Here is a 21,723-nt window from a genome sequence, read left to right as displayed (position 1 = left end):
TCTGGCCCAGTGATTGGTTTATCAGTGCTATAAAAGCTTGGTTTTGTAAGACCACGCAGAGACGTCATGTCTTGTTTATTCACCAGGCCGCCAGACTGCTCAATGAGTCAGGGCAGACTAAAAAATGCCGAGTGTGCTCTCTCCTTTTTTTGCGCACCATTAGATCCAGTGGCGTTCAGTCAGGGCCAGTAAGACCTTCTCTGCTGTCCTAAACATTCTCAGAAAAGTAAATCTAATAAATTTACTTTTCTGAGAATAACATAAATTTTATGTATTTAATTTTCATAAATATGTAAACAACATTATTCTCTATTCTTTATGTCATATTATTTCCACTTAGTCGAGTGGATTTCAATGTTTTTTTGAATAACATTGAAAGCCACTCGATAAATAACTTATTTATTATGGTAGAGTTTTTTAACCAATCATATTTCAGATAGCTTGTGTTGCCAGGTAAATTAAACTTGCTCGGGGCCATCAGATTAAACAGCAGGCCCCTGTGCGCTGTAAATGAACGTGCACAGTCAGGTTGCAATAGCCAATCAGATCACGAATCTGCGTACCAGGGCCAGCTAGAAGGGCTGACGTCGACACTGCACGTGCGCGTTCGGTGATTGGATTAGCGCCTGCTAGAGGGAGCTGTTGCTGCGTTTTGACCCAAAATGGCCGAAGGAGAAGAAGTTGATCTGGTTGCAGGACTACTTTCCACACAATTTTCAAGACGGACCTTCCACTGGATTTACCAATTTAATTTTTTTTACCAAGGCAGCAAGGAAACAATCAGAGCACGACTGGGCACTTACAAGCTACGGTGCGTTTAAAAACGTTTGGGGACACTCGCGTAGATCTGCAGCTCAGTCAACAGGCACTACATTGGTGAGTAAATGAATTTTATTTTACATTTCTTCTTGTTATTTTATTTCGTTAGTATTAATGGTAACGAAATAAAATGGCAAAGATACAGAAATGTATCAAATAAATCAGCTCACCTGCAATTTAAAATGGCGCATTGTAGTCAGCTTCGTGCACTAAAGTTCGCTCAATCTCAGCTGCTCAACATTTTCAGTTATTTGCTGTTGTATAGCCTATTCTCAAAATGCAAATGATCTGTTAACTTTATTTTCAAAGAAGAAAAAAAGAGTTTGTTATTGTGTGGTTGGTGTCTTATGTGAAACTGCGACATTGCGCAATTTATTGGACAGACTTGTTTAAGATCACACAGCGTAATTTGGGTGGCATTTTATTTAGTATTTTTTAAAATCTTTTTATTTTTGACAATATCTGTAAATTTAGTTTCCTGCTCTTAATTGTGAATGCATACTTGATGGTTTTAAATGCTCCTGAAATTAAGTGCTGCTTGACGAGCCTATATTGTGTTAATGTATGTGAAGTCACTGAAGGCCTAAGGTTGAAATGCACGGCCCGCCACTGATTAGATCCCATTCATTTTGATCACGTGGCAAAGGGGAAGATCTTGCTTGATCAAGTTCACCTTGACATATGATTATTGAAAACAGATTATGATGCACTATGAATACTTTGATTATGTAAATTATTTATGTCAAAGACACTCATTATGTAAATGATTTCTCAAGATAATTGTCATTCACTATCAACATTTGCTTCTATAAATCTGTGTTATAAAATGATCACTTTCACAACATTCCTAGAAAATTGTCATGTCGCATGACGGGTGCACTACTTTCAGAACAGCACCAGTGCCTACTCAGAGCATCACGTTGTAATACTTATAATGAGCCATTCGTTCATTTTCGATACAGCTTATCCTGGTTACGATTACCGTATTATTATTTTTTTTAATGTAATGAAAATAGTACTTATTTAAGGCAACTTGCATCCAGTGTGCCAGTATTGGCCTCCCATTGACACCTCTTTGCTTCTTCCTGGTCGTGGTCTCACCGAACAACAGCGCCCTCCTTCCAATCAGAGAGAGAGAAAAGTTAACTGTCGGGGGCGCGACCAATCAAATCGCTTGCCTCCACACCCGCCCCTTTGCCTTACTGACCGACTTACTCACGGTTCGGTTAGTTCCCAGGTGCGCGGTCAATAGCGACACATGGTGGCTGAACTGAAACATTATCCTAACTTGTACAAAAGAAAATCTAAAGCAAACAAAAAGCAACAAGTTAAATTCACTACTTCAATTATAACTTAGTCGAAACGTGTCATAAATGTTACCAAAAATGGTTTTACGTATACATGAGAAGTCACGTGACTCAATCGATTAGTTTGGCAAAAAAAAGAGTAATAATATGTAAATATTAATTATTCTTTGTGTAGGTAATAACATGAGCACATATATGAACCCTGGACATACGTAAAAAAACGTTTCTATCTCTTTTTAAATTTAAGTTATGTCTTCCTTGTATCAACGATGTATTGGTTGCTATGGCGACAGTACACGCACGACTACTTTAGGGAAGAGAACGGGCTTTTAGAGAAACTAGACCTCTATTGTGTTAGCATTTCCGTAGTATGTAACGGCAAGCGTTCTGAAATCCGAGTAAAGACATATTGGGTGCATTCAATTCGAGAAAAATGTACGGTAAGTTCAAACGCCACAAAAGTATACCACAGATGCAATTTAAGCTAACTTGTAGTATTTTCGTCACGAGCGTAGCTCTCTTTAGATCAATTAATAGTTTATTAAAGGCTACAACATCACCATATTCGTTGTAGTTTACAGGTGCTATTTTACAAACTGGAGAAAAGCATATTTTAACTAAAAAAAAAAACACGATAATTTTAGCTATGCGGAGGTTATAATACTACCGAACTGATGTCAAACATGTTCATTTCTGGGGGTTCTCGTTGCAGGTGATCTAAGAGCAAAAACTTCAATGTTGTGGTAATATTATACCCTCTTTAATTTTATTTCCCTGGGTTCTCTGTGATTGCCGTACTTCACGATGGAGATCGGAGAAAAGCTAAAAGAGCTCAACATGACAGCAGATGAAATGAGGAGATTGACAAAGGCGTTTAAAGATGAGAAATTCAGGGAAATGCTGAATGATTATGCCCAGGAGATAGCCGATCCAGAGAATAGGAGAATCTATGAGGAGGAGATTGCTATACTGGAGAAGGAGAGGGGAAACAACATTGAGTTCATCCACCCGAAGCCATTCAGAGCCCTGAGGACCAGCGTGAACAGCAAGCAGAAGTGCTACATCAACATCTGTGCGAATGACAAAATTGGGAAGCCTGAGTGTAAGTGGGGGGTGTCTGAGGATGGTCGCAGAGGGCACTGTTGGTCACTGCCTCACAATCTTCACCCAGGAAGGGAAGACACCGATCCAAAAGGGAACAAAATCATGATCTATGATGTCATATTCCACCCTGACACCCTCCACATAGCAAACAAAAAGGCCGAATTCATGCAAATGGTGATCAGCACGGCCATTCAGGGAATCCAGGATGCCTTTAAGGTGACGCTGGACAAAAACAATGTGAGAGAGATGAACACAAAGTACAAGGGCACACCTCAGCCTTGTGTAATCCGTAAACCCATCCCTGGATATACAGCCAAACCTCCTGAAGATCACCCACTTGCCTTTCCTTACCCAGATGAAAGAAACCCCAAAACTAGCCCTGATCCCAAACCTAAAAGCTTCGAAATTAAGAATGAGAAAAGCAAACTGCCCACTGAGCCAAGCTACACCATGAAATATCGATCATTCATTGACCTGCAGGACTTCAGATGCTCCAGAGACTCCGGAAAGAGCCCCAGGCCCAAAGAGATTGTCATCACCATCGACGTACCTCTGCTGAAGTCGGTGGCGGACGCCAGCTTGGAAGTGAAAGAGAAAACTCTGCTGCTGGAGTCGGAGAAGCCCGCCTACAGGCTGGAGCTACCTCTGTCCTACCCAGTGGACGAGGAGAGAGGAGAAGCCAAGTTCAGCAAGCAGAGAAGGCAACTGACGGTCACGCTGCCCGTCCTTCCCTCCAATGAGGTGATGGAGTTTTGCTGGAGTAATAACGGGACGGAAGGTGTCACGGAGGAACGGGAGATGCAAGCTGAAGAAAGTCAAGTACTTGAAGAAGAGGTGGTTAAAGGCCAGGACAGCGTTGACGGTGAGGAAACCATGATGCAGGATCAGGAAGAAGATATTGGTGAGGAGGAGCAGCTGGAAGAGAAGGGACCAGGTACAGAACTTGTGCAGGAGGAAAAAGGAGTTGACGAAAAGAGAAGAGAGAATGAACAGGAAAATGGACAACAGAATACTCTTTACATTCAAGAAAGTTTGGTTAACCTCAATGAAAATAATAAAAAGGATTCAGTGAGGGAAGCAAATGCGCCACAGACAATTGAATCCAATCAAGAAAACCCAACGTATTTTGATCTGCTCCAGATTTCACCCGTGGTCCCCACTCAACCTTCTTGTCGTGTGGAAAATGCACATGTGGACTTGTTTTCAGACTCAAGCGCTCAAGTAAAAGATGCCTATATGCGAGAAACAGCAGAAACAGAAGAGAAGGTGAAGAAAGATCAGGGCGGGAGTGAGAAAGCTGAGATGGCCGATCAGCAAGAAAAAGATAGTAGTGTGGAGGAGCAATTGACAGAGAAGAGAACATGTGAAAATCTTGCGGAGGAGGGCACACTTGAAACTGGAGAACGGGATGGCCTTCGCACGAAACAAAGTCAGGTCAACCTCACTGAAAATGAAAGTAAGTATCTTGTGAGGGAAGAGGAGCAGCTGATGGGGAAAAGAAGCGAGGCGGACACACAGGAAATTGGAGAACGGGGTGTACTGTGCATTCAAGAAAGTCAGATCAACCGCAGTGAAAAGAAAAATAAGACGCGGGTGAAAGAAGATGCACTGCGGGGAATGCACTCTCAAATAAACACAGAAAGTGTTGAACTACTGCCGATTTCTGTGGCGCCAGAAAATGCATATTTAGATTCAAGCACCCAATTGAGGAACGACAATATGAAAGAAGCTGCAGAGACCGAAGAGAAAGATGTGAAGGTGAGTCCTGACAATTTGTGTGTCATTCGTCCTTTCCATTTTCATTCAGCAATCAAAAAAAAAGTCTATCATTTTCATTTTTTTTAAATCGAACATCCCCCCCCAAAAAAGGGGTGGGGGAAGGGTTTGTCACCTTTGAATTTTACAGTTGGAAAAACGGGTCACAGGTTGCAATGCGATCTGATTAAAGATTTTTAGCAGGCTCAATCAACCCAGCCATGACCACATTCCATCAAATGAGCCATTAGGCAAATGATATCATGGACAATTATGTATTGTTTAGAGCAGAATACACTTTTCCAAGTACTAACATAATGACGGATATTAAAAGTCAGTGACATTAGGAGTTCATTAAAGGGAAGGCAGAGGTTTTATTCTTAAAAAGTAGATGATGATTGACGCAACATTATACTGTATACAGTTAAAAACAAACATCGACCTTTTATAGGAACATGAAAAATTACATGAATAATGGTTTAATATTTATGTTTTCCGGCACAAATGTGCTGTACTGGATTAAAAAAAAAAAGTTTAAACTACGCTCTGATACAGAGTTTGAATCACCAGTGGTAGCGTGCCACACTTTTGAGAAGCACTGATTTAAACAGAGACTTTCTAGATACATATTTTCACAAAGAACCTTTCTGCGAAATTGCTCCGGACTTTCAACCCCAATACGTATCTTTGTACATCACCTAAACTGCGCACTTAAACCAATTTCCAAATCACGTCAACCTGAACAATTAAATATTAGAATCAGAAACTGGGGCAGATTTTTACATTTTTAAAAAATCTGAGCCTAAAACTGAAATATGTAATCTGTTATATTGATCTCATTGTTTATTTTTCGTTAAAAAAACAGCTGAAATAATCAGTCACCTTTTCATTTCTTTGATTGCCAATTGAAAACGAGAAGAACAAATGAAGCACAAATTCCAGACATCTGACAGAGAACATTGTGGTCCAGCCTTTCCCACCACCAACAGTCTCTATAGATGCAGTGGCCCAATTAATCAGTGGGTGTAGCATCCACTTAAAAAACACCACACCTACACTAACAATAGCTGTTGATGCCACTAAGTAGCTGTAATTACCTTTTTCTATGAGATCTGATGACACCTTGGCTCCACAACAGCACAGCTCACATTTTGAAGACTCCAGCCAGATTCAAATAGAACAATGAAGATCCCCGCGGAACACTACTGCCACCGAGTGGCATTTTATACGGCTGAAATTACACACTTATTCCTTCAGCTGAGTGACTGTCAGTGCGGTCCCGGTACCGCTTGTGGTGTCGTCGAACGTGAAAGAATCACTAAATTAATGTTCAAGCTTTGCCCAATAATACAAAAGTGTCAGCTTTGTTAAATCCAGCAGGGTATAGTTGTTAAGTACAGTTCCGTTGCATTTACATTTGAGATACATTTGCATTCAATTATTTAGGAAAGTTTGTTTTCGAACGTTGACGTAAAAAAAAAAGAAAAGTTAGGTGCTATTATCTAATTTTCCTCTCTATACGTGCTTCGTTCATGTTCATATTCTGCGCCTGTTACAGTGGCTAACTAAAATATTAAATGCACTCTGCCTCGATTTTGATGAAGGTGTGGGCCTGTCAAGGTACTGCATTTTGCATATTTTGGTCACTGTGTTTGTATTTGGAGATCTAAATATTTGTGAGGTGGTACCTAGTTTAAAACGTTTGAGAACTGCTGCGATAATAAATGCTCACTGGGCCAAAGTTTTGTGAGAATTGCTGACATCTCGCCAGTCCTGTCCCAGTTATGTTGTCAATTGTAAATACAAATTTGACCACTTTCTCGGTACTGGACACAAGACGTTGCACTGTACTATATGGCAAAAATACTCATACTCAATATGTTTTTTATTAGATGGAACTAGATGCACTACAGGAGGATGTACTATCTGGTGAAGTCCCCACTACAGAAATAAGCTTGAAAAACACCAAAGAACTAAGTGAGACACCGGAAGAAGCTTCTTACATGGGAGGAGGTGACAAAGTAAGGCACATACCTGAGGAAAGCACCCCGACCTCGACGAAGGATGAGGTGAGGATGAAGGAAAAGGAGGAGGACCTGCCGGAAAAGGAGGTCATCCAAAAACCAGAACCAGACAAGAAGCCACCGCCTGTCCCACTGAGAGAAATTGACCAAGATGGAAACGTGACCGTGTTCAACGATCACGCCACATCAGCGGGATTCCTCTTCCAGAACTCCCTCATGTATGAACTTGACTGAGGCTGAAGAATTGCTCGATTGTTGATTAAATGTTTTATATCACAAAAACCTGGCATCTGAACAGGACTTTGTAGACTTTTTCTGTCAACTGTGTCAGTTTTCCAGAAACCTTCAATGAGGAGTGACAAACGGCTTGAAGCAAACACTCTCTGCCGGTTTGTTTGATGAGTTGTGTGGGTGTGAACAAATGTTTAGTCATACAGTACTTAAAAAAGTGCTTTAAGGTGATTTTACGTGTGGGAGCGGCAACATTATATTTAAAAATAGTCTCCTTTAGAGCTGAGCAATGATTAATTGAAATGGACATTATCATGTGTTAGAATGCAATTTTCAAAGAGCTACGGATAGATTTTTTAAAATGTAAATTTCATTTATTTCAACAGTAATGTCATAGGTTGAGTTTTTAAGTGCAGTCGGCATATTTGTATCATTGCTGTACTCTTGACAAAATCTTGGTCGAATCTTGTAATGTTTAAGAACTGTAATCAAAGTGGATAAACTGCACTTTCATAATAATTCATGGTTCATTTGCTTTTATTTGAGCATAAGCCCAACCTATAAAACCAGAATATTGATATACAATAAATCTGATACGTTTTTTTTAAATAAGAGGAATTTATTGTGTGTTTGTTAAAAAGAATTACAAGGGAAAAGGACCTTGAAAAAAATTGTCGCATATGAAATCGCAATATTGAGAAAAACGACAATACATTTTTTAAAAATCGTTCAGCCCAAGCTAAAACGACAAAAATATATCTCTTTCAATGGTTTCCATATATGACAGACTTTTACCTACTGCGTGCAAGGTCTGGAACGTATTCCCCCCCGCCCCACGATATATTGGACTTCATTGTCACGGTTGAATTCGCACAGGTCAGATTGTGGAGGCTCAAAATTTTGAGGTCGCACACTAAATTTCCTTCAACAAATGGCTATTTTTATTAAAATGTTTAACACACAGAAAAATAGTGAGTCATGAGCACATTAAAAAAACTCCCTTTAGCCTGCTCCTAGTATTGAGGAAATGAGGTCATGGCACAGTTTAATTGCATTATTACCTCATTTTGATCAAATAAGTCAGCGGGTAATGCAGGAGGAATATTTTAAATTCAGCTTTCTGCCATCTATGAAATGTTGGATGTTGAATTTCCAGAGGTAAACTGCTCAATACTGACCCGGCAACAGTGTCCACTTTTCTTCCAAGTTATTTGAGCAATCTCAAACTACTTAGGTGTCACGTCCACAGAGTCCTCTCATCTGATTCCCCTCTGGAGGGAATTGTCCAAGAACTCGGAATAGCAAGAAAGGGAGCAAAAATGCTGCTGCACAGGAGCATCTGTCCCTCCCATGTCGTCCACGAGAACCACCGTGTGAGAAACTTGATGAAGGTTCATGCTCACGCACGTCTTGATGTAAAAACTCACGCAGAAGCGCCCGCAGTCGCAAATCTTGGCCAATTCCAGGTCTTGACACAAGTGCGCGGGGATGAGGTGAGGTCCGTATGGGACTCTGGTAAAAGAAAGTGAAAATTTGTTAGATGATGAGGTGGGGCTCGAAGCAGCTGGTACCAGTCAATGCAATTTGATGCCCGTTTTTGTTATTGTTGCTCTATTGAATTAATTCGTCCTGATGCACACCAAGCGACCCGGCCGAAATGACTGAACTATCTCGTGCAGTGTGTGGGCGGGGTTTGGCAACTAGTTTTCAGAAGTGGTTAACTGATTGCTACTGGTGTTACTGAGATTTAAAATGTCACGACGACAGACAGAACAGCCAGTCAAAAATGAACACATTTTCACACTCAAGTTAAATGCCATTAATTTGCTCCAGCCTTCCCTCAAAAAAAAAAAACTAAAACATGTAATGTGCATTTTAATGGGGAAAATAGGATGTCAAAATATTGTTGACAGTAATTAAATAGAAGGTAAATGGTCACAATGTAGACACAAGGATATACAAGAACCCGGCAGACAGACCCTCAGCATTAATATTAGTTGTTATTTGCAGAAGATAAAGAATATATAACAATGAGTATTGTTATATTACCTATCCACATTTGTTGGCCTCCTGTTTGTATTTAAATATGCCTTGCTTACAAGGTTACTTAAGGCCAACTGGAAACCGATTTAATCGTCTGATATTAGCTCTTTTGAAATTTGATTTTTTTTTTTTTAATGAACACATTACAACATAAGACAAAGATAATGACATTCAAACTTTGCTGCCCCACAAAAAGAAAAATAAGCCTAATTTTTCTCTCTGTTTGGTGAAACAAACTCAAAAGAAAACGTATCTAGTTTTAAAACAGTCAAATGTTTTGGCTGTAATACAGATCATTATTGTTGTAAGCATTTATTTATTTTTTGCTCTACGTGTAGTTTGACAGTGAACTTCAACTGGGAGTGGCAATAAAAAGCCTCTGTTTTGAAGAATTGGTCACTTATTTTATCTGCCAAATATGTACTATAGACTTGTGCGCTCGAAAGTAAAGTGCAGAATCTGTCTCTGAGATGCACGGGTGCAGTCAGTGAATGGACATGGTCTCCTTTATTCTCCTGTTTCCACTCCTTGTGGCAACTCTGCTTCTTCCTTGACAACTGGGCCATGTTGTTTGGTGTGCAGCAAGCGTTAAGGATTAGGATAAATCAAGTCATCCCCAAAAGCCTCCCCAAAATTTTATTTTAAGGCTATATGACCCAGCCCCAAATTGCGGACACAATTTACGCATCTTGATAGGGAAAATCGTTCAAACCTGAGGTTTACCACAGCCCTGGAAGCCAGCTCTTGAAGAGAAACCGGGAATGTGAGCCGCATGATGTGGTCCAGAGGGTTGGGCTGGACGAACGGGTTTCCGAACAAATCCAGGTTCTCGAGTCGCAGTTTGCGGAAGTCGCCGGGCAGCACGGCCAGTTGGTTGTGCGCCACGGACAGGAACCTCAATTTGGCGAGGCGTCCCAAGTGGAAGGGTAGAAAGATGAGTTTATTGTCATCCACCTTGAGGTTCACCAGTTCCCGGAGCTGGCAGAACTGAGCGGGAAGCGACTGCAGCCGGTTCTGGCTGAGGTCCAGGAGCTGGAGGGTCCGCTGCAGCGTGGACAGACAGAGGGCCTCGCTAAAGACTTCCAAGTGGTTATTGTGCAGGACCAGCTCGGACAGGCAGCCCAGATCGCCGATGGTGGTGGGGAGCTTCTTGATGTGGTTGTTGCTGAGGTCCAGTTTGCGAAGAGCTGCACAATAAAAAAATATATATATCGTGGAAAACACAAACGAGGTCATGTGCACAGGGTATGCGGTCATCCATTCGGCTTTTTGTTTGAGAATAGCACGTTGTCTGAAAACACTTGAAAAACTTCGCCAAAAAGCTCAGTATCATTTATCATTCAATTCGGGGTGTACTATCTCGATATATATCACGCACCTTTCAGCGACAGCATGCGCATGTCGACCCGCGACAGCTTGCAGTAGGAGACCTGCAGCTGTTCCAGGGAGTAAGGGAAGCTGGAGGTGAGCGGGTAGTCCTTCTTGGAGACGATGCTCAGCTTCTTCTTGGGCTGCTCCACGTCCCTGGCGCGGACGGGCGTGAGGGTGGACAGTGGGAGGCTGCTGGCGTCGCTCCCCCTGTCCGCCAAGCGAGCCGCCGAGAGGAAGTTCTTCAAGCTGTTGGCGTCGGCCTGGACATCGAGTGACATCATCAGATTGTTGATATGGAGGATCAGGTGACATCGGTAGTCGTTCCCTAAAGTGGCTGTGGTTGTTCTAAGCACTTAGCTCAGCGTGCAGTCCCATCGATTGCTCCGATGTCATTTTACACCCTTTTTCCAAAATGAATTTAATTTATGGTCTTTGCTCAAAATTCAACACTTGAACCGAATAAATCTTTAGTTCTCTGCCAATTTTTCAAAACGCACCTGTGACCAAGTGGATGTAATATTTGCTGAATTGTGACGGCCCAATTTAGGTATGGTTCATTTAGCCAATGGTGGCTCCAATAGCACCACAAAGAGTCGTACATTTTGTTGCTTACTTGAAAAATAGTTGGAGAAGAGTCCTAAAAGTCTTAAAATAAAGCAAGAAATGCTAAGTTGAAACAAAACCGCAGACAGAAAGAACATAGCTTTTAAAGGCAATTGAACTTTTCTCTGGCGTTTTTACATTTTTGCTTGACTTCTTTTTTCACTTCTGTGGCAATTACAAATCTTAAAAAGTGAGACGCGCGAGTGGCCTCAGCAATGGAACTGGCTGCACGTTTTGCATTGAAGCCAACTGTTATTTTCTGTTTGACTGTTACCAGTGCTTCATTTGGTTACACGCTTTTCACACGATGGATGAACAGTTGAACACATTATTTCTGTCTACTTTATTTCGTGTGGGGAAAATAAATGTGCTATGAAGCATTATAGTCCAAAATTAGTTTTGTCTCAGCATTGCTTTCTGGTGGAGGAGCAATTTCATTTCTTGTACAGTATGCAATTTAACCTGAACTCACTTCATGGAAATATGCTGACCTACTTCCTTTGAGGAAACAAAACAAGGAGGGGTGTGTGACTCAGGATGAAAAGTGACACAATATCATAAGCACATGGACAAGTGGTCCTTACGATTCCGATGTTTATATTGTTCACAGCACATTTAGGCTGGATTTATACACGGTAGCGTTCAAGTGATACAATTCCGATTTTATCCTCTCAAGTGACACAACTGGGATGGCAGTGTAAATAAAAACAAACGAATGGGATTGGAATAGCTTCAGTTTGGAATAAGGCTGCTTCCAAATGTGGATTAAAAACTTGATACGTATCGGTTATCTGTCAATGTAAGTGCAGTGGGGGGAAAAAAAATGAAGATTGGATAAATCTGGTCAATGCAAACCAGACTAAACTGCGGTTCACAAATTCACCTATCTACGTTTATTCGCTGAACTATGCACCACTCCACAGTTTTTGTGCAGTTTCTTTAATGGTTTAAGACACCACAAGATGGCACCCTAAAAGTAGTTATTGGTGTCAAGAACATATGTTGAAGGATATATCTGGACCAAGTGATTAACATCTTCCTACGTTAGGGAGCAGCCAAATTTAGCCTGGGTTTTTATTCGACGTGACAGAGATTCTTGGCTGCATGTGCATGCGCACATCTGATGTATTTTCCAAAGGCAAATCGTTAGAAAGCTATTTATTTTAAGGGCGGTGTTGTAAAATGAGCTTGAGCGTTTTGGGAGCATCCATCCATTTTATAATCAATCCGCTTATCCTCACGAGGCATGCTGGAGCCTATCCCAGCTGTTTTCAACTCGTACGCAGGGGACACCCTGAACTGGTTGCCAGCCAATCGCAGGGCACAAAAAAACAAATAGCCAACTATACACATGACACACAACAAACACATTTCATATTAGTCTAGAATTTTTCTTTTTTACGTTGGAGGTATGTGCGATCATGTTGACGTAGCTTCATTGCAAGCACTAATACCGTGTGTTGAGCCGCCGAAACCCACTGTCGGATATTTGGAGAGTGAATGTTATTGTCAGAAGTATTAAAAAGGTAGGTGAAAGGTCATTGTTGCCTGACAGCAGCCACTGGAAACAATGAGGCTCCCGTGGTGTCTGTCCATGTCCGTCAAAACAAACAGGTTTTGTCTGGATGACAAACGGGCAAGCTGACGCTTGCTACAGTAAATGAACTGGAAATTAAATGCCTCGCAATGCCTTTTGACAAATCGATAACACCCCTACCTTGCTTAGACAGATGTCGACAGCAGGTTCCTTTAATCTCACTGTGGCCTTGCCCTCCTCTACAAACCACGTGAAGAATTTTTCAATGTTGTCTTTGAGCTGCAAGACAAAATTGGCTCATGTTCAACAAGTGGAAAAATCTATTTCTTAACATGACAGCGTATAATTGTACATCACACTCTCCGCGAGTTCAGACAGGAATGCAGCGGCTTTGTTTTCAAGGCTTGTTTGCGTGCGTCACTTTTGCAGTGTCACAATATTACCAAAAAAAAAGGCTTGTGGTGGTTACCTCAAGGCACTATATGAGATTAGGACAATAATTCTCAGGTGTCAAAATAAATGAGACTGCTGAATGTTTGCTGTGTGGTTACAGTATATTAATATATAATTCACAATAAACTTCCTGACATGAGGGTAGTCAACATTTTGAACATACACGTCAGAAATGTATGACTGATGACTCAGCACGATGCTAATATCTGGACCAAGTGATTAACATCTTCCTACGTTAGGGAGCAGCCAAATGCTGATGCTGAGTCATCAGTGCTGCATTTCGATAATGTTCGGCAAGATTAAGGTTGTTTTGGCGAGGTAATTTCATTCCACATCTGAGGTAGGAAAATAGTTTATATGAATTGATTGTGGTTATGTATTACAAAAACCCACGAAAGCACAAAAGCTAATTAGGCGTTTTAATTGTCCTGGTTATAAAAATAATGATGCGTTGAATAAGTGTCCCCTAAAGGTAATCCTCAATAATTTTGCTCACTTTAAAAGTGGGTGGCTCCAATCAAAACGTGCTCTGTCTTATGGTAAGATAAGATAGGAACACCTTTATTAGTCTCGCAATGGAGAAATTCCCAATTCACAGCAGCAAAGTTATGAAAGGAAGAAGTAGAACAACAAAATATAGGAGCTGCTGGAAAGGCAGCCACTTTCGCGGCGCCTTCTTGAAGTCAAAATAACAACACAACACAACACATAAAACACACAGTCGTGCAATCTGAATCACTTTTCCTGCATTCACTTTGTTGTTTGAAGCAGTTATAGATGATACGGGAGAGGATCAATCTTGAGCTTTTAAACAATTTAAATGAAATAAATTGTGTCATGGGAAAAGATTCAATTCCATTCAAATGGTCTGAAGATGATTTACTACTAATAATGTAGCTTTGTTCATCTACTACGTCTATGCCCGCGACATGTAGTGTAAAACATGTAAAATAATTAAATGCTCTTCCAATAGATTGCAGCAGGTGCATAACTGGCCAAAATACATCAAGTCAAGTGTACTACGTAAATCAAGAACAAGAGAGCGTTATCAGACCTTATACTTAGAGCCTGTTCTGTCCTTGGCCGTGCAGATCATCATGTAGACGTTGCAGCGTTGACTGGTCTTGTCCAAGTGCTTGCCGATGGACAGCACCGCTCTCGCCCCCTTGCCGCGACTTTTCATTCCGAAGGTGGGTAACATACGATTCACCACCTCCACATCGCACTGCAACTTCATCCTGATCGGCTATTGGGGCTAAAATTTTCACAGCCAGCTCCGAAACTAACAAGGGCCGGGACGATGCATACCACCAGGGGGAAACTTGGCTGAAAACAACCCGCCGAAGCAACTCACGTCCTGGGTGTCGGACTTCAGAGAAAACCGGACAGAAAGTCGCATTTCCACGACGATCCAAAACACGGCATTCCACGGATGTGCAAGTGGTAGTGCAGGAAGGCTGGCGACAATCACCTTTGTGAGCTTACTGGTAAAAGCGTCGAGCCTGAGTGAGTGTTTGAAAGTGGATGACAGGGAGTCGATTTGCTTAGCTCCTCACTGTTAGCGTAACCCCGCGCGTTGGAAGTAACGTCAGAGCACTTTCAAAATAAAAAAAAATGGCGATGTTTACAATACGAGTTCCTTCTTCTACTTCTTTGGTGTTGACGGTGGTTGGCATCCATTATTTTGCATTACTGCCCTCTGTCGGCTTTTCCGCTCTCCACAATACATTAATACACTACCCCCTAACTAGAATTTTTTGCCCGAAGTGCATCCATCCATCCATCCATTTTCCGAACCGCTTGATCCTCACTAGGGTCGCGGGGGGTGCTGGAGCCTATCCCAGCCATCTCCGGGCAGTAGGCGGGGGACACCCTGAATCAGTTGCCAGCCAATTGCAGGGCACACAGAGACGAACAACCATCCACGCCCACACTCACACCTAGGGACAATTTTTAGAGCGTCCAATCAGCCTGACATGCATGTTTTTGGAATGTGGGAGGAAACCGGAGCACCCGGAGAAAACCCACGCAGGCCCGGGGAGAACATGCAAACTCCACACAGGGAGGCCGGAGCTGGAATCGAACCCGGTACCTCTGCACTGCAATCACGTGTAAATATGTAATGTGGAATATCTCCCCCATCCCAGTATGCCACATTCTAAAATATTTTTCACTGATTTGCCTTTCAACCCTTCAACTCTTCATTCCATCAATTATCATCCCCCTTTCCTCAATAAATTTCTAGTTCATACACATTTCATGTTGTACTGTTTCATTTTTATGGTCTCTGTCACATAACCATGTCAGATTTTTCCCTAAAATAAACACTGTTCTTTTGAGCTTTGTATCTCCTACTCTCAGTCTGCTACTTTTCCTACTCCATCCACACAACCCTGTCACTTAAACCTCTTTAGATATCCAGAGGCAGAGAAAAAAAATGAACAATGTGACTAATTGCCCTGCCCACGTGTAGACCTAAATCCTGTCTTCTATTTTTCTCTATTTTTTCATTCCACCCCCCACCCCCAGCCCCCTCAATGTTTTCATTAATTGTGTGTGTCACTTCAACCATTGCAGGCATATTATGCATATTTTCAGCAAAATTTGTTCTTGACCAGTTAGGAATGCAGCGAACACGAGCATGTTCCTTTCAGCAAAACCACCCGTAACATGAGCATTGATTTACAACCTTTTAGTTGCAATCCTGTTTAATGTAATTAGGGTACGAAGTAATAGTAAAATTAACTTCGTACTTAAAAAATGTTTTGCTTTATTTCACGGTGATGAATTTATTCAGTACATATTTTGAAATACTTTGGATTGCTCAACTGGATGAATCAAATTAGATGATGGTTTCCCACCCGTTTTTCTTGAAAACATATTCTAAAACAAATGGTCCATGTTTAAAAATTGTGTTTACTCAAATTGACCTCAAATTTTGGAATGACCCATTTATTGAAATAAAATGTTTCTTTAGTTCTGTACTGTATTTACATAAATCATGTCTCTTTTTTACAGGGATGTCTCCACACATGATGAGCCTCTTCGTATGTAGCAATGCTGCTGCCCCCCTCTGCCATCCTCGCCCCCGCAACCATCAGGTCCGTGTACTATTAGCACAGGAAAGAATCTGGCATCGCTGTAATTGGGCGGACTGTCGCTGAGTGCCAGCTGGCTGGAATCCGAGCGGCCCTCCTGCTCGTCCATGCAGCATGGGTCCGTCATGTTGCTGCTGCGGCTTCTCCACAGAGCCACCGTGCGACGCGACCCGTACATGCGACACAGGGAGAAGCGGGAAGTGGCCGAGGACAGGCGGGATCGGAAGCGCGCTCCCTGGCAGGAAAAGAGAGAAGAGCAGCTGGAGCTGGTGACGGTCCTCCTCCTGGTCCTCCCGCGCCCGCCTTCCCGCGCCGACTGACTTTGGAGGGCCCCGTAGCTCTGAGTGGTTGAGCTGCTGTCCAGGAGGTAACAGTTGGAGGATGTGGTGCATTCGGTGTCGTGCAGGGAATTGCAGTCAGCCGTGCTCATGTTGATCAGCATGGCCTCGGAGTAGCTGGGAATCACCTGGCGATTGCAGCGGATGTGCCACTCCAACTCCGTGCTGTCCAGCGTGTCAACTCTGGGAATAACACAACTAACATTCCGATCTTCATCCAGAGGGGAATCACTGCTGCAAGTGTAGTCCATCCCAAACAGTTTCTCAATGCGGTAGTGCACATATGCAGTACGATATTCGATGAGCACTCTCAGGGGCCAGGAGAGCATGAAGAGAGCAGCCAGCCAGAAGGCCGCCTGGGAGGTGTACCAGGGCATTTTATCCGGGTGCACGTAGGCGATCAGGTTATCCCTGAAGTCCACATTCTTCAGCTGCATCCCCTCCCTGGCCTCCATGTAATCATCCAAACCTTCGACTTCTGAAAAGAACCTGGCCCGCTGATTGAGGTAATCGTTCTCCGGGCCGGCCTCTGTGAAGCTGAAACATTTGGTAAACTGCAGGCGAGTCGCCGGATGTTCATCCAACCCTGTGAGGGCACGCGACACATCCTTCATCCCACAGCGGGCGTAATCGAACTCGCCCTCAGCCACATGTGTGTTGACCCTCTCGTTGTACACCTGCATGGTGGTGTAGGCGTCCCCGTTGCGGTAGCGTGTGACTTGCCGCGTCCGGCGCACAAAGTGGTAGTTGATGGCCTTCCACCATATACACGGCTGAGCCTGCCGCATGCGCTCCACGCGTTCATACACGCTGTCCACGTCCATTTTGCACTGGAGCTCGCTGCGAGCCCTGCAATGCCAGCACTCCACCATGTACAACATGTAGAGCATGAGGAGGAAGGCTAAGGGGATGTAGATGTAGCCATCCGAGCAAGGGCTGTCGTGGTAGATCATGGAGTGGCCTCCGGGATGGGATCCGCCCTGTAGAGACGTGGCGAAGGAGGCGGTGAAAGTGGAGGTGAGGGCCGAGTTAAAGCTGATCTTGGTGACGCGACTCAGTTGGCACCAGATGACTGCGCCCAGGCAGCTGTACATGAGCAGGGAGAGCAGCAGGCAGCGCCAGTGAGTTTCACGGCATACACAGGCACCCAAAGACTGCTTGACTGGACGCTGCTGTGGAGAGAAGTTCAGAAGCATGGTGAGGAAAGGGCCACTTAGAGCAATGAGCCTCCTAAAACTGGGCAGTGATATCATGGCAGTGATCGAGCCCAAAAGCTAATGAATGAGCACGCACTGTAAATCGTGAAGCTTTCCCACAGCTAAGCACAAAGTAAATCAAAGGCAAGAAAGCTCAGGGGAATTCAACTAAAGCATGTCGTGTCCCTTTGCCTTCAATGCAGCTGAAGGGCAAAATAGCTTATTAAGATGTTCTCATTTCCGAATGTATTCACAAATGTATTAATATAACATTGGTACACGGGTTACTTTGTGCCTTGTGCAAGCTCGTACCTCAATGTGCTGACAAAACCCAATTCCAATGAAGCCGCGACGTTGTTTGAAATGTAAATAAAAACAGAATACAAACTGTTGCAATGAGCAAGGATAAAAGCTAAAAGACTAATACATTCTGGCATAATGTATTCCAATCAAAAAAAATCAAGTATCGACAAGCTAGATCATTTGGAGGTCCCAAAATGAGAAAAGGCAATGTCCCCATCTTAGTTAGTCACTTGCTAGTCCTCTTCAGGCGATCTTGTTTTGTCATCTTGTGTTTAATGGAGCGAAAGGATTCTTTGCTGACAACAAGCCATCCATTACTGCACAGGCTTAGGCGAAGTCATTGCCATTGCGCTGCTTCAACCGCACTCGATTTATGGGGAGAAAAAAAAGACAGGGTTTCAATTGTCATGATGAACCACACAGAGGACAGATCCATTGGCAGCAGTGACATCATCAATGCCGATGCAGTTACAGTATACTGTAGACCGTCTTCACGTAGGCACTCAATGATTTGACGTTTTGTACGTGGTACGGTTTTATGGTGCATTCCCACGAAATGCTTTAGCGAACTCTTAACTGATCCATCAATTGACTTCTCTATAGATTGACAACGCTTTTCGCGCAGATTCATGGTCTCCAGGAGATGGACAGGATGATTCCTTCTACATTCACGACTCCTTGCCAGGAGAAATTCAAATCCTTTTCGATGCTTGTTTAACCGTATTTCAGGAAAAGTCCGGCATCTGAATGCATCCATACTTAAGCAGAATTTTCACCAGTGTCTGGACTTAGTTATTTAAAATTTGTCTTTACATACCCAGCGGCAGATTTACTTGAATGTTTTTTTTTCATACATTGAATGGAGAGCCATTTAATGGTTCCACAGAGTGACAGAAATATTTTCATTCAAAAAATAAAAATAACCCCCCGCCCCCATCCAATCAGAAGAAGCATATTGGGGTATTTTAATCAATTCATACTGATGCATTCAAATGAGAATGTCAATGTGCTTTTTGTTATCACGAACTTGTTTAGGCATGTGGTTCATGTCATGGCCAAGCTAACGCGTGCGAGCTAACGTTATTCTTGAGCAAACACGCCTGTTACCTGTTAACCAGAAGTAAAGTCAATTAAAAAAATGACATTAAAATGAATAAAAACAAGATAAACACTTTAAATGCTCACTTAAAAAAAAAAGAAACTTCTTCCAATCCTTAGAGTGAGTGCATTTATCTATCTATCCATCCATCCATTCTCTGTAGCGCGAAACCTTTCAAAAGCTGTGTGTGATAGAGCCGAAGTCAATTGAGCTTCGGCGAGAGGCAGGGCACACCCTGAACTGGTCACTAGCCAATCATAGGGCACATCTAGACAAGGAACCATTCAACATCACATTCACACTTACAGACAATTAGATTCTTCAACTGACCTTCCATGCAAGTTTTTGGAATGTGGGAAGAAACTGGAGTCAACCTGGGGAGGACATGCGCAAACTCCACACAGGGAAACCGGAGCCCAGATTTGAACCCACGGCCTCTGATATATCAGGCGGCTGTGCTGAACAAATATCTGCAAGTTACTCGTGATACTTAAGTACAGTAAATGTCAGATACTTTAAGATTTTTACTGAAGTAATAAACAACAAGTTGACTTTTACTTCCACCAAAGTTATTTGTATATTTCTATTCAAATGTTGCTTTCACAACCTTAATACAAGACTGATCATAGGGGACATACAGAGAAAGCCAGCCATTCACACTCGCGTTAACTTCACCACTGAGTGGGAACTGAACCATTACACCTGAGAAAAAATGTTTTTTGTTGTTGTTCGTGTGATTAAATCACTTCATGTCTTGTATTCACTCAGAGATTGATTTTGAATCATTTCTCAAGACACACTTCATTTTATTGGAAAACTGCACTTAGAGATGTTCAATAATGACAGTTAAGTACTGTACAATCTTGCCATGGCTGACTGTTTACAAGAATTGGAATCTGAATATGATTTGCTGTGTGCATTCAATGAGGAATTTGTCTCGGGAACTGTACAGGAACTAAAAAAAAAAAATCAATCAATAATAGTTGCCATGATTGAACACTTTGAGGCAAGAATGAAGACCAGAGAATGATGCAAATATTAAACAGAATCAAATCTAATGGGAAATAAATAATAACTTGGTGTATGCGGATGAACGTAATGATTAAAAGACTTGTCAGTTGTATTGTACAAAAATAAGAACACGCATACTCCATTGCCTTCATCTCTCTTCAGGACACAATGAATTTTTGGAGCATAATTTATTTTTGTTTATTGTCATAAATTATACATGACTGACGATGGTGAAGATGTTGACCGGAAGATTTATTTGTGCAGTGACTCCCGCTGTGGAGCGAAGATGATGTCATTTGAGGATTTGTTTATAATCATACTTGTCTTTCAGATAACAATACACATCTAATTTCACACTTTCGACCTTAGTGAGGATCAAGCGGTTCGGAAAATGGATGGATGGACCTTAGTAGATGTAGCAATGCTCTGATTTGATGTGCTAATTATAGTTAGTTGCAGTTCCTTCATATTTTGGTTTAATACGATCACCAAAATATTGGAAAAAGCTCGTGGGACGCAGATGCACGCCACTGCAAACTACAACATTGAGTACTGAGTGTAAATCAGCATCGAACATTACTGTGATTGCAAAGGCAGCATTTGTGATCCGGTATTTTGGCTTTGGAACTCATGAGATGGTGCAGGCGAATCTGTGAGTGCATACCACCGACCTCATCCACATTACTCTCAGCTGGGGAATCTGTCTCCTGCTCCTCTTCCTCGGCATCATTGAGAGCGCTGGCCTCGGTGTCTTCCGTTGAGTCCAGGTCGGAGGAGAGCATCCTGCACTTCTTGCATGTCAGGCGGCAAGTGCACGATCAGTCCGCTTTGTCGCCATGTGCAGTAGGATCCCTCTCCCCTCGCTTCCCCTTCGTACCCACTTTGCTGTTAGTGGTGGTACTGGTGGGCTGCAGCTGCACTGTGAGGCGGGGATCCCGCGGTGGTCCCGATCGAGGGGGGCGGGGTTGAGGGATTTCACCGCAGCAGAGACAGCAAAGGTTGACCATCATGCAGTCAGCGGAAAAGTCACTGGAGGTAGCGGGGCTGCTGGATTGCTTCCCGATTTAACCCGACGTCCTCAATCGCACCGATTCCACGTCTTCACAAAAGGACGAGGTCATGACAAAACGTGTCTTCGAGGTGTGTGATGTGAACGAGTCGAAGGTGCAAATCTTTTGGTAGCTCAAGAAAACCTTGTCCCATATGATCACGCATTTATTATTTTAAAGCTTTTATTTTGAAATTAGCTATCGCTACGCTTTCCCGTAACGCCTAGTTTAAACAGACCGAGAAAGGCAAAATTAAAAAAATAATAATTTTCAAAACGTTCAAGCAGAAATTGCATGATTATTGGTCTACTCCAAACAACGACACATAAGACGTGTCAAGTCAGTCATAAAAAGCCACTTCCGATCTGTGAAAAATGCATTT

The 21,723-nt window shown here is 42.5% G+C and overlaps 3 protein-coding genes across 4 annotated transcripts; 1 reads left to right on the top strand and 2 right to left on the bottom strand.

Moving 5' to 3' along the window:
- Nucleotides 1-2,427: 2,427 nt before the first annotated feature.
- On the top strand, nt 2,428-7,655 carry dnaaf2 (dynein axonemal assembly factor 2). Its single transcript, XM_086127553.1, has 3 exons — nt 2,428-2,566; nt 2,839-4,988; nt 6,878-7,655. Exons 2-3 carry the CDS (start codon nt 2,931-2,933, stop codon nt 7,241-7,243), a joined length of 2,424 nt encoding a protein of 807 aa, XP_085983679.1. The 5' UTR covers nt 2,428-2,566; nt 2,839-2,930; the 3' UTR covers nt 7,244-7,655.
- A 196-nt stretch (nt 7,656-7,851) lies between these two features.
- lrr1 (leucine rich repeat protein 1) lies at nt 7,852-14,549 on the bottom strand. Its single transcript, XM_086128212.1, has 5 exons — nt 14,302-14,549; nt 12,975-13,073; nt 10,662-10,914; nt 9,996-10,470; nt 7,852-8,752 (listed from the first exon to the last, which is right to left on the bottom strand). The coding sequence occupies exons 1-5, from the start codon at nt 14,482-14,484 to the stop codon at nt 8,497-8,499; spliced, it is 1,266 nt and encodes a 421-aa protein (XP_085984338.1). The 5' UTR covers nt 14,485-14,549; the 3' UTR covers nt 7,852-8,496.
- Nucleotides 14,550-16,031: 1,482 nt separating this feature from the next.
- On the bottom strand, nt 16,032-21,675 carry LOC147196165 (transmembrane protein 151B). Of its 2 annotated transcripts, none has more exons than XM_086127501.1 (2): nt 20,698-20,956; nt 16,032-20,656 (listed from the first exon to the last, which is right to left on the bottom strand). In XM_086127501.1, exon 2 carries the CDS (start codon nt 17,934-17,936, stop codon nt 16,260-16,262), a length of 1,677 nt encoding a protein of 558 aa, XP_085983627.1. In that variant the 5' UTR covers nt 17,937-20,656; nt 20,698-20,956; the 3' UTR covers nt 16,032-16,259. The 2 variants fall into 2 exon arrangements, with proteins under 2 accessions (XP_085983627.1, XP_085983626.1); XM_086127500.1 differs by lacking the exon at nt 20,698-20,956 and adding an exon at nt 20,964-21,675 and having other exon boundaries at nt 16,033-17,855.
- Nucleotides 21,676-21,723: the final 48 nt, after the last annotated feature.

The sequence above is a fragment of the Hippocampus guttulatus genome, chromosome 13, assembly GCF_054856545.1.
Source record: "Hippocampus guttulatus isolate MCC_2025c chromosome 13, RoL_Hgut_1.0, whole genome shotgun sequence".
Taxonomy (NCBI): domain Eukaryota; kingdom Metazoa; phylum Chordata; class Actinopteri; order Syngnathiformes; family Syngnathidae; genus Hippocampus; species Hippocampus guttulatus.
This window is presented reverse-complemented; position numbering and strand designations above follow the sequence as displayed.

What these genes read in the sequence shown, in the direction of transcription:
- dnaaf2 (XM_086127553.1), top strand. Translation starts at nt 2,931, where the DNA reads ATGGAGATCGGAGAAAAGCTAAAAGAGCTCAACATGACAGCAGATGAA. An exon ending in CCGAAGAGAAAGATGTGAAG is followed by an intron (nt 4,989 to 6,877) that starts GTGAGTCCTGAC and finishes GTTTTTTATTAG; the next exon opens with ATGGAACTAGATGCACTACA.
- lrr1 (XM_086128212.1), bottom strand. Translation starts at nt 14,484, where the DNA reads ATGAAGTTGCAGTGCGATGTGGAGGTGGTGAATCGTATGTTACCCACC. An exon ending in GCGCATGCTGTCGCTGAAAG is followed by an intron (nt 10,471 to 10,661) that starts GTGCGTGATATA and finishes TTTATTGTGCAG; the next exon opens with CTCTTCGCAAACTGGACCTC. An exon ending in AGGGCTGTGGTAAACCTCAG is followed by an intron (nt 8,753 to 9,995) that starts GTTTGAACGATT and finishes TTCTTTTACCAG; the next exon opens with AGTCCCATACGGACCTCACC.
- LOC147196165 (XM_086127500.1), bottom strand. Translation starts at nt 21,074, where the DNA reads ATGCTCTCCTCCGACCTGGACTCAACGGAAGACACCGAGGCCAGCGCT. An exon ending in CTGAGAGTAATGTGGATGAG is followed by an intron (nt 17,856 to 20,963) that starts GTCGGTGGTATG and finishes TTCTCTCCACAG; the next exon opens with CAGCGTCCAGTCAAGCAGTC.